The sequence below is a fragment of the Lissotriton vulgaris genome, chromosome 3_1 (assembly GCF_964263255.1).
Source record: "Lissotriton vulgaris chromosome 3_1, aLisVul1.2, whole genome shotgun sequence".
Taxonomy (NCBI): Eukaryota; Metazoa; Chordata; class Amphibia; order Caudata; family Salamandridae; genus Lissotriton; species Lissotriton vulgaris.
In genome coordinates, this window is record NC_141689.1 from 1,835,238,809 (window position 1) to 1,835,250,891 (window position 12,083).

The window sequence follows — 12,083 nt, forward strand, 5'->3', positions numbered from 1 at the left end:
AGGTCTGTTATTAAAGAGGTAGTTTAAAAAGATATGAGTGTTGATCAAACTTTCAAGTCGATAGCTGGGGCAGAACTTGTTACATTTCTTCCAAAAAGAATGTCTAGATATAAATGCTTGTTTGGGGGTCTTGGTTTTGTTGTCTTCTGACTTGAAGAATGTCCAGACTAGTTTCACACATCATTCTTCTATTTTCACAGCTTCCACCAATAAAACGCTTGAGCCTGACTCTCCTTTAAAACTTAAAACTGAGGATTGCCCATTACCCGCACACCTAGAGCAGACTTCTTGACTCCGAGACAGGAGGCAGTCCAAGAAGGGTTTGATATGTGAGTGACCGGATAGAAAGGAGATCTGACTCTGGAGACGAAACTAGAGAAGATGTTTCAGAATGGGGTAATGGTATCGCATATTTGTTCCAGTTTTTCAAAGGTCCTGAGAGTTTAGTGGAGCCAATGGTGCAAGTTTAGAATGGGACGACCCACTAGGATAACGTTTCCCTGCACAATATTCTTTGCTATTGTTAATTAGTAACTCTATCTAACCCAGACAATAAAGAAACATATATAATATTGACAATGAGAAAATCAACAAATATTGTTCATCGCATACCGTGTAGATTGATGATTTAGTAGCTTGCTTGTTACATTTTAAAGTGCCTCTTCGAACAGCTACGCTGTCTTTTTGCCTTGTGATGTCTTTTTGCCTTGACTTCAAAGACAACTGTGAAACAACTCCTCTCCAGTCTTGGTATATGGTATCAACTAGAAAATGGAAATAACAAAAATATTATTTACACAAATAAATAGTGAAAAGCTCCATGTTATTTATTGCCATTAGCTATGTTACCCTATGCATTAAATCGAAGTGGCTGGTATGTCTCTTTCCATTTTATGCTGGCATTGAACTCCAATATATACATGTGTGATATCATTCAATTATTCTAATTGGTGTAATAATAAATTTAGGGTGTGAGAGGGAGTATTTCTACCATAATATTTTGTTATATTCATTATGTATTGTGTATTTGTAATGCACACAATTCACCCGGGAGGGTATCCTTGTGCTGAAGCAGGAGCTGTGTTGACGGAGACAGGGCAGAGGCTAGTTGAAAAGTCATGTCTTCAGTTTCTTGCCTGAGGTTCTCATGTGCACAGACAGGTCGTTCCAGGCTTTAGGAGCAAGGTAGGAGAAGGCACAACTGCTGGATCTGGTTAGGCAGGGGTTGTGTGTGAGTAGGATTTTGGCTGAGCAGAGGTGTCTCGTAGTTTGTGGAAATGTATGTGGATGTTGGGGTGCATGGTGCCAACATTGTGTAAGGCTTTGTATATGTGTCTCTAATGCAAACAGAACGGGAATTGAGTCAAGACGAAATTGCACCTATCCTCAGTAAATTTGTATCTAAACAGGCAAGGCGCTAAGGACCGGAGTTCCAAAACCCCTAAATCCCCTAAGATACAAGGGGGTCCATTAGGATGCCGGGCGGATTGCCCCAGCCGGGCTGGTGGTGGTCACCACCGGCCCGGTGGGGGCAATCCACCCGCCATCCCAGTAGAAAAGACCCCCCCTGCCATAATATTATGGCTGGGGGGTCCTCGGCGGATGGAAAGACTGTCCGACGCATTTCCGCCCCAGTCGACTTGCGACTGGGTGGAAAAGGCTGCAATATGGTGGTGGTGTCTGTTTGACACCACCAGCCATATTACAATGTGCATTTAGGAATGCCTTTCCGCCACGGAAAGGCATGCGGAGTCTGCTAGGGGGGCCCATTGCGGGCCCCCAAGGACTCCGGGGGGGAGGGGGGGGTGCACATGGGGGGTACCTATGGTACGCCCCTGCAGTTTTATGCACAACATGGCACAATATTAGGGATGCAGGATGCACCCGCCACTGTGGTGGGAGCATCCTAATATCACCCATGGGACCCCCGCCCTTATGGTGGTCCATTGTCACGACGGGATGGCGGGCAGAAAAGTCCACCCGTCATCCTAATGGGGCCCAAAGTGTATCACTTTAACATAAAACAACACACAATGGTCCAGCACTCTAATTCAATTAAGGTTCACAAGAAGTAATTAGTAGTCAGCAAAGGAATGGCAGTTCAGCCGAGTTGTTTCATCAAATTCTTTATTCATGACTTCTTTTCCAGCAAGATAAAAAAGACTGTAGCCAACGCGTTTCGTCCTCTTGGACTTCTTCAGGGCTAAAAACACATTTTCTTGCAGTCTGTGATGAATTTGTTCTTAAATGTAGTTTATCCATCTAAAATCTGTTAAAACTGATTGTATCTATTGTACATTTTTCTGATGTTTCTAATGAAGTGTGTAGTATTTCTTTTAGATTTGATTGCCAGATTTGCAGGGTTTGAAGTCAGTTAGTATCAAACGTCCTCTGTTTTATTTTCATGACTTTCACGATCGGTCGGCCGGCAAGGTAGCGTGGCGTCAGTATGCTTGACGCCACGCTACTGACGCCACGCTACCTTGCCGGCCGACCGATCGTGAAAATCATGAAATGAGTTTTTTGCCCTGAAGTCCGAGAGGACGAAACGCGTTGGCTACGGCCTTTTTTATCTTGCTGCAAAAGAAGTCATAAATAAAGAATTTGATGAAACAACTCTGCTGAACTGCCATTCCTTTGCTGAAATGTGATCTATAAATGGTTATATACAACTAATTACTTCTTGTGAACCTTAACTTGAATTAGAGAGCTGGACCATTGTGTGTTGTTTTCGTATATGTGTGTGTGAGGAGTCTGAGGAATGTTGTTTGTCGATTGGGAGCTGGTGGAGCTCCTTGAGGTGCGAGGTGATGTGAGTGCAAAGGGGAGGTTGAGAGTGAGCCTGGTAACTGATTTATTTCATTGTAATATTAACAAATATTTGTTATTTTAGCTAAACTCTGAGAATTCAGTATTGAATAATTGTGTAAGCAGCACACTTGACACTGTTACAAGCAGTATGAGCTCATAGCACATTTATTGCTACCACAGCAAATGTCAATGACTATTGCCCCGAGGCCGCTCCTCAGCCTACTAGGCATAGCCTTATGTGCTTCCCGAAATCCTCTGATAGATATGAATACAGGACCTATGTATTTTTCTTTCTTTTGGGGTTTGGGTATAAACTAACACCAGAGGTTTGCACACTCTAAATTATATGATCAAACTATCAAAAATAAGTATTCTAAAAGCATAGAGAACCTACGAATGACTATAGTAGATTGTGTAAACTATCAGTATTAATCATGGTATTAGTTCTATTGGAGTCAGTAATTATCAGATTGTCTAAATGCTATATTAGACAGTTAAGGTCGATAAAAATGCATTTCTATGATATAACAAAACTGTCAATTATGTTAATTCAGATGATAGAATGAGTTGGAGCAACCGAATATCAAAATGTAGTATGCTGCTTGCTTCTATAAACTGAAGATACTATGGAAACCTTAAGAACTGTTGATAATTCAGGATACTAAAATTTAGCATTCATTATGGATGTGCATGCACACAGATTTCTGAACAAATATACACACCTAGAATTCTTCTGAGAGATAAAATGTAAGGTGATACTTTAAGATGCGATAGTCTGGATTAGCGTTTACAATCCTGATAAAATTATGACACTCAAATAATACATGCCAGTTTGGAATAATCCAACACTGAAGGAAGACTTCCAGAAAAAAACAGGAGAAACGAAATTCAGAATGTATGAAGTCGAATAGCGAAGGGCTAGTATCATAGTATACCTTGAAAGGAAGTATTATGGGGTAAGAAGGCCTATTTTCAATTGATACATTTATATTTTTATTCTTAGATCGAAAAAGCCATGATGACTGGCAATGTAATTTATGAGGCACCGCAAAAGCAAATTGTTACAACTAAATAACCCTCAAAATATGACCAGTTAATGACGATACGTGCAAATCACGACAGTATGTGTTAGCAATACTGAGATGAACTTTATGCAAAATAGTTGGGAGCTGCTGGGACATTATCATTTCTAATATGAAACACAGTCAACTTTCACTATGTTCTGAATGAAATCAAAACTGTACAATCTGAAAAATAAAGAAGGTAATGGCTCTCAGGGATGTAAAGTTAAATAGGTAAAGCTAAACTGTGTGCTGATCAAATGTACACACTTGATAACATTCCGGAATTGGACTGAGGTCAGTAGTTGAATGTATCTATTATCCTTCATAAATTAGGCTGAAACATTAGGAAGATGGTGACCCTTCTAATTTTGCTGTTTGTTGATTCTATCAGAGCAAGCAGTTATGAAGCACTGAATAAGCAATCAGACTACAAAAAAAAGCAGTGGCAAAGACAAGAGGTCTGGTATTTTAACTGTGGGTTGTGGGGATAATAGGGTTAAAGTGTGGGAAGTTAAATTGTTTTTATGAGTTTTTTGTTTTTTAATTAATAATATTTTTAAATTGGTAATTAATTACGTTAGTTGACAAAGTTTTTAATTTAGATGTGTGTTGTGAATTGTGTGGTGTTATAGGGTAGGACATTTTAAAAAGTAAATTTATGTAACAATTAATGTTTTGTTTCTAAATAATTTGTAATTAAAAATATTTATTTGTTTGGAAATAGTTTTTTATTTTATTTAAAATAATATTTGTAGGTATTTTCTATATGTATTTAACATTATAATAGTTTTAAAAAAAATATTTGTATTCGGATTTTTAACATACTTATATAATGTTTAATTCATTTTGTTTTTTAAATATTTTTATTCTTGTTAAAATTTCGTTTGTTTTTAATTTTGAACTGACTTGAGTGGGAATGTTATTTGTAACTCTTCTGAAATCCAACACTTTCCCTACTGTTGCACTCACTAGAGTTGGAATAGTAATTTTTACCCCTCCGCAATCCAACACTTTCCCTGCTGTAGTACTGACTGGAGTGGGAATAGTACATTTTATCCTGCCACTATCTGACACTTTCCCTACTGTTGTACTCACTGGAGTGGGATTAGTTATGTTTACCCCTCCGCTATCCAACACTTTCCCTACTGTTGCTCTCACTGGAGTGGGAGTTTAAAGTTTGAAACATTTTAAATAGTTTAATGTTTTAGTTTATATTAGAATGTTTTTTGTTATTAGATTTTATGTTATTGATACACACATATGCATATATATATATATGTGTGTATATATATATATATATATAAAACATGTATATATATATATTCACTGAAAAAAACATAGGTTTCAGGCCTGATTTAGTTAGGAATTAGCATTTAAAAAACCTTAGAAATTCACTGAAAAAACTGTAGGTTTTAGGGGTGTTATAGTTAGCTGGACATTTCACTCGTACAAAACCATTGAAATTCCTCCGATATAGTTAGTTGTACTAACTATATCTCACGCGCCCGCAATCCACTGCTGATGATGTCACATATTACATCATTCATGACATGATCACAGGAACTTCGCCATCCGCCCCAAAGAAACTGGAAATCGAATAACGAAACGGACCCATTCAGGTTAAATTTAGCGCTTATTTATTTCTGTGCACCCTCTTGTCCGTCATGACGCGTTTCGGTCCCTGGAGCCCTTGATCACATGTATATTACCTACTGGCTATCGCCAGTAGGTATATATAGTTAGGATTTTTTCCCTATGGGATTTTTGAAAATTCTATGTCTAATAACTTTGGCGTTTGTGGACGGAATCGGCTGAAATTTTCAGGAAAATGGCACATTTTGTTTCTGAGCAGCCCTTGAAAATTTGGGGGGGTTTTGTCGAGGGGGGGCCGAGAAAAAAGGGGGGTCCCAAAAGGCGTTTTTCCCATGTTAATTTCCATAGGGCGGTTGGACTCACTTTTAGCTCGAACGGCTGAATGGATTTGCACGAAACTTGGCAAAATTGTAGGGACTGTTAGCCCGATGTGCCTTTGCTAGGTCTCAATGTATGTGCTCCAGTAGTTTTTGAGAAATTAACGTTTAAATCAAGATATATATCTGTAACAGCGCTCCAGGCTGCGCTCCGGTTCGCTTACTTTTCGCGAAACGTGTCTGTCAACATTCTAAACAGTCCGGAGCGGCCGCCATCTTATCTCTCGGTAGGATCGAGAGAGAAGAAGAGGTGAAAAACAAAGGGGGAATTTAATGAAAGGGGGCAAGGTATACCCCTCTTGACCCACTAGGAATGTTGTTGGGGTTATTAAAGGGTCCCGTGGGGAAAATAAAAAAAAAATGATTTTTCACGGTAGAAGCGCTTCACGGGCCGCGAACTGGGCCGCAAACTGGTAGCGAAACGGGAATTCGCCATTTTGTGCTTCGTTTTAATTAAATTACTAGGTATAAGGGGGTGCGGGAGACGTATCCTAATCCCCTATGTTTCATGAGGGTGGCTGAGGAGGCTCATATATGTTGATACATCTCTTCCAGCGGCTGTGCGTGAGCTTTTTATTTTTTTTGCTGCGTGACGTCTGTTAACGTTCGATTCGATGGAAATCAGGAAGTGTTGACCGCCAATTTGTCACTGCGATAAAATATTTTGTTATAAATGAATCCTTATTGATAAACATTGTCTGCGCCATCTTGCCTTTTTTCCAATGCCACAATTTTGTCGTGCACGGCAGCCATTTTAGATGCCAGGCTGGTCCCAGGCTATCACCTACCCCTGCGGATGTAGTTTATGGCCCCAGCTGTAGAGAATCCAGACATGCCAACCCTCCCGATTCAGGCGTGAGACTACTGATTTCAGTGCTAGTATCCCGCCTCCCGATTTCTGCAAGCAAAAACCCGGGGGCATATTACCAACAACTAGCGATAATTTTTGTCTCTAACTTGTTTAGAGACAAAAATTATCGCCGCACATCGGCGATTTTTATCGCAGATAAACCTTGCTATTAGCAAGGTTTATCGCAAATGCGATAAAAAACGGCCGCAATGCATGAATATCGCAGAAAAGTCAGCGATATTCATGTATTATCGAGCAAATGCTCTTAGCCATGTTATCCACCTCCCATTGGATAACATGGCTAAGAACTGCTCAGGGCACTATCACTGACATGCAAAGCGGGGCCCACGATGGTCGCTATCTCCTTTTAGCTGTCACTAACTGGTGTTAGCGACAGCTTGGTAATAGGGAGATAATTTTATCTCCGCTTTCTTGGCTTTTAAAGCCAAAAAAGCGGAGATAAACCCCCTTGATAATATGCCCCATGATTCCTCGGGGGTTTCAGCTGACAGGGCTTGGTATTGTGTTACGTGGTAATTCTTCCAGGAAACGTCAGAGGGTCGATGCAGGGGTTCTAGAAGGGGTGATAAACCATTTAAGCCTCATAAACAAGCGCATGGTCTTTTAAAGATCTGTGAAGTACTCGGGGCGGCGGTGTGTGTGTGTCCTCTTTCAGGAGCGGGCGGGGGGGGGGCACTGCCAGCAACTTCCAGGCTAGGCAGTGTTCAACACTTGCATCACCCTTTCTCTGCCTGCTATTGCGCTCCATGCTTCGGAAAGGTGAGAAAAAGAACGTGCATTTGAGTTTGAAATGTCCGATCCTGTAGCAGTACACTTGCAAAGCCCACACATGACAATAACCCGATTCAAGGCCCCATTCACCCGTTTTAAAAAAAATTTATAACACTCCAACAAAGTAAGATTATAAAACTTTATTAACTTTTAAATATAATGAACGGAACAAAAACTGTAAAAACTTTTAAACATTTTTCACCAAAAAAAGCAACAATTGTCAGAAGCTGTCTTTTGTGCGAATAGTCCCAAGGCAGCACAACGTGCTGAGTTCTGGACGGCACCCAGGTGATGTCGCCTGGGTGCCGCACTGGTTTTGGTATCCTACAATGCTGCTCCGAAAATTGGCGTGGGGCGTCCCGGGTGGTGCGGGGGGAGGCCTCGTCAGTAGCGGTCTGTTGTGCGAATAGTCCCAAGGCAGCAGAACGCGCTGAGATGTTGATGGCACCCAGGTGATGTCCAGTAAACTGCCGCACTGGTTTTGGTATCCTACAATGCTGCTCCGAAAATTGGCGTGGGGCGGCCCGGGGCGTGGGGGAGGCGGCGTGAACGGGCCTCCCCAGGTGGCGGCCATCCAGCTGAGTTGCGCCCGCTCTTGCGGCTACAGCGTCTCGCTCACCATGTTGTTGAGTTGCTCCCACTCTTGCAGTGCAGCGATAGGCGGCTGCCACATGACTCTTAAAATGGCGGACGGCTCTTCGGTTTTGGGCCTGGTCCACTGAAATGGCCCTGGGACACCTTGGAACTCGGACGCTTGCCTGCTAGGGCTTGGGCTCCATTCTCGAAAAGCGTCCCCTCAGCCGTGAAGATTCTACAAAAGTCTTGGGGGCCCCCGACTCCCGCAGGCTTCCGGTGGGGAGCGGCTGCCATGATTGCTCGCGGAATGACCACGACGGAGCTACGAGATGGTGGTGCTCTCATGCTGACGCCAGCTTTAGTCTGAAACATCCAGAAACAAGGTGGGGCTTTCATCGTTTGGGAAAAAAAAATGTTCTAAACCAATGAAAAGTGTTATTTTTAGGTCATATGACCAAGCCTTCCATCTTTAGGAAAGCAAAAGTAAAATGAACCAATGAAAAGTTTTATAAACAAGTCACATGACCTGTTATGCGGCATAGGGCTACAAAAAGCGTAGAAAATCCGTTGGCACGTGAGGCGGCGTCAGTAGCGGACCGATGTGCGAATAGGCCGAAGGCAGCACAACGCGCTGAGATCCGGATGGCACCGAGGTGGTGTCCAGCAAATTGCCGCACTGGTGTGGCCATCCTACAATGCTGCGCCGAAAGACGGCGTGTTCAGCTGAGTTCCGGTCACTCTTCCGGCACAGTGACTCGAACGCGCCGAGATCCGGATGGCACCGAGGTGGTGTCCAGCAAGTTGCCGCACTGGTGTGGCCATCCTACAATGCTGCGCCGAAAGACGGCGTGTTCAGCTGAGTTCCGGTCACTCTTCCGGCACAGTGACTCGAACGCGCCGAGATCCGGATGGCACCGAGGTGGTGTCCAGCAAGTTGCCGCACTGGTGTGGCCATCCTACAATGCTGCGCCGAAAGACGGCGTGGGGTGTCCCGTTGGCTTAAGAGGTGATGTCAGTAGTGGACCGATGTGTGAATAGGTCGGAACCAGCACAAGGCGCCAAGATCCGAATGGCAAGTCCTGGATGTTGAGTGCCATAGTTGAGAGTTCTGAGCAGTGCTTGGAAGACTGTCTGAAGCTTATTTGCACCTGCTGCAGCTTCACTATTGCCCTGGTGTGGCCAAAGGTCGCACATGACATAGGCGGCCGGCTCCCGAGGTCCGGCGGAACTTTTTTCCTTTTCTTTTCTGCTTCTTGTCCTACAATCCGTTTCATCTGAAAACACGACCAGGTCCCTGAATGTGTGCAGGGGGACGCTATTGAGTGAATGAAAATGGCGGCTTGACACAAAGCTGACTCAAGCGTTGCTGTTGATGCTATACAGACAAAAATTGGTTTTCAGTTTGTACATTCTTCAGGATTTTTTTTCCATCCAAGGCTGATTGAGAGTTTGTAGAAAAATGGCTTCAGATTTTCCACATACTACTCTTCAACATTCTTCCTAAATGTAACAATGTGAAACTCACTAGGAGAACGGCTGTTTATGTTTCCTTTCAAAATGCTGCCAATAGTATTTTCTGAATGGAAGACACCATCTTGTAGCATAAAGGGCCGAAAGGGGTTCTGGTCTGGCCGATGGTTGGTGGAGACATTTTGACTATATCTTGGACCTGCCCGGCCTCGCCCAAAATGGCGCCGGTATAAATGGGACTCGTAACTCCTTGTTGTGTACTAGTTGAAAAACCTTGATATCACGAGATATGAATGCAGTTTTGATGCTCATGGCGGGCGGGGACGAGAATTGATTGAATATTTCGACATCCCTATTGATATTAAGTTCTGATGTGTTATTGATTACTGTACTATTGAAAGTTCGAATTAACGTCACCCATGGTACTTGCACGCAAATGTATATCTAGATAACTTTTTTGTAAGTGGCCCTGTCGTATTTTAATTACAAAATGTACGTCCACCGATTCCGCAATTGTTAGACACCTTAGTTCTTGCAACCTAATGGCTCGTTCGTTACGTTCCTCCATAATGTAAATGTCTCCTCATCATATACGATTCCAGTTTGCTCCGTGGCCGGCCCACGTGGTTATAGGCCCGTATTTGTATACTGACATTTTCACAATAAAGCTTTTTAAAACAAAACATGGTAGTAGTATTTACATTGGTAAAGTTTTTACTTTTAGTCACTGTTTTCGAATCAGTAAAAGGCAAGTGAAATAAAGTAGTCCAATTACATGACGGATAAAAGGTATAATATGTAGGAACGCAGTAAAGATAAATGGTCAAGGGCAGTTGTGTTTTTCATTTCTGCAACATAAAGTGATCGATAAGAATCTGATAATCAGGCGTATCGGCGACTAAGACAGCAGGCCGAGTCTCTTTTACTCAACGGCTCCGTCATGGAACGAAGAAACGCCCTTTTTCTCGAAAAAGGAATATATTTTACTTGCAGGACAGTTGTAAATTTTCCGGGAAAGTACATTAGCCTGGAATATTATAACATATATGTTTTAAAAAAAATAATGTTCGAAAACAATAAAAAGCGTAATTTTTAGGTCATATGACCAAGCTTTTCATCATTAAAATAACAAAAGTAAAATGAACCAATGAAAAGTTTTATTAACAAGTCACATGACCTGTTATGCTTACGTTACGCGCTGCGCGCCGCACCCCGGATCACTTCCGGGTGCGCTAACGCGGCGTGTCATATAACGCATTACGCGACAACGTAGGTCAAGAATATAGTCAAAATGTCTCCACCAACCAGCGTTCGGAACACAACCCCTTTCAGCAGTCCAAAAAGTTCTGTTAAATGACAACAGAGGGGACAGGCAACAAGAACCATCAGTCAAAGAGGGGAGGGCAAGTTCTTCTCTTCCGGGTCATGTTGGGGCGCTACCGGAACTGATCGAATTGGTAGTCTACAGTGTTTCTGGATGTTTCAGACTAAAGCTGGCGTCAGCATGAGAGCACTACCATCTCGTAGCTCCGTCGTGGCCATTCCACGAGCAGACATGGCAGCCGCTCCCCACCAGAAGCCTGCGGGAGTCGGGGGCCCCCAAGACTTTTGTAGAATCTTCACGGCTGAGGGGACGCTTTCGAGAATGGGACCCAAGCCCTATCAGGGAAGCGTCTGAGTTCCAAGGTGTCCCAGGGCCATTTTAGTGGACCAGGCCCAAAACCGAAGAGCCGGCCGCCATTTTGAAAGTCCTGTGGCAGCCGCCTATCGCTGCACCGCAAGAGCGGGAGCAACTCAACTACATGGTGAGTGAGACGCTGTAGTCGCAAGAGCGGGCGGTAAACAGCTGAATGGCGGAAGAGGCACAGTGTAGCAAAAGCGGGCGGAATGGCAACTGAAACGGTAAAGGGGCGCCCCACTACAGCGTGTCTTCAGGTCAAACGGATTGTGGGACAGAGTCATCAAAAGGCAAAAAGTTCCGCCGGACCCCGGGAGCCGGCCGCCTATGTCGGGGGCGATCTCAGGCTACACCAGTGCTATAAGACTTGGGGAGGGGGTCGGAGCCAAGCGTCTTCTCCGAGTCCATGGCCATCACACCGCCCCTCGGGGGCCTCCGTCAAGCTGTTTAGGAAGGTAACATATCACATTCTTTTCAAATGCAGTCAGGTCCACAAACGACACTCACTTACTTTGAGAATAGTGAAGCTGCAGTAGGTGGAAATAAGCTTCAGACAGTGTTACAAGCGCTGCTCAGAACTCTGAACTATGGCACCCAACATCCAGAACTTATCCCATTTGAGAATGGCAGTGACATTGAAGCAACTCAGGGACCAAAACCATTAACGTACTTTCACGTATGAAAATCTTACTTGGGGAGGGGGCAGGAGCGAAGCGCCCCCTCCCAGTCCGCGCCACCACACCGAATGTTGAAAATCTGAAGCCATCGTTCTACAAAGTCAACCAACCTTGGATTGAAAAATCTAGAAAAATGTACAAACTGAAAACCAGTTTTGGTCTGCATAGCATCAGTAGCAACGCTTGCTATCAGAG

The 12,083-nt window shown here is 43.5% G+C and overlaps 1 protein-coding gene across 1 annotated transcript in view; it reads right to left on the reverse strand.

Moving 5' to 3' along the window:
* The window catches only part of IQCM (IQ motif containing M), a 1,006,762-nt gene that overhangs the window by 889,070 nt on the left and 105,609 nt on the right, over nucleotides 1–12,083 (reverse strand). Inside the window, exon 5 of the mRNA XM_086963810.1 lies at nucleotides 613–764. Within this exon, the coding sequence (XP_086819936.1) occupies nucleotides 613–764 (152 nt within the window). The remainder of the gene's footprint in view (nucleotides 1–612; nucleotides 765–12,083) is intronic.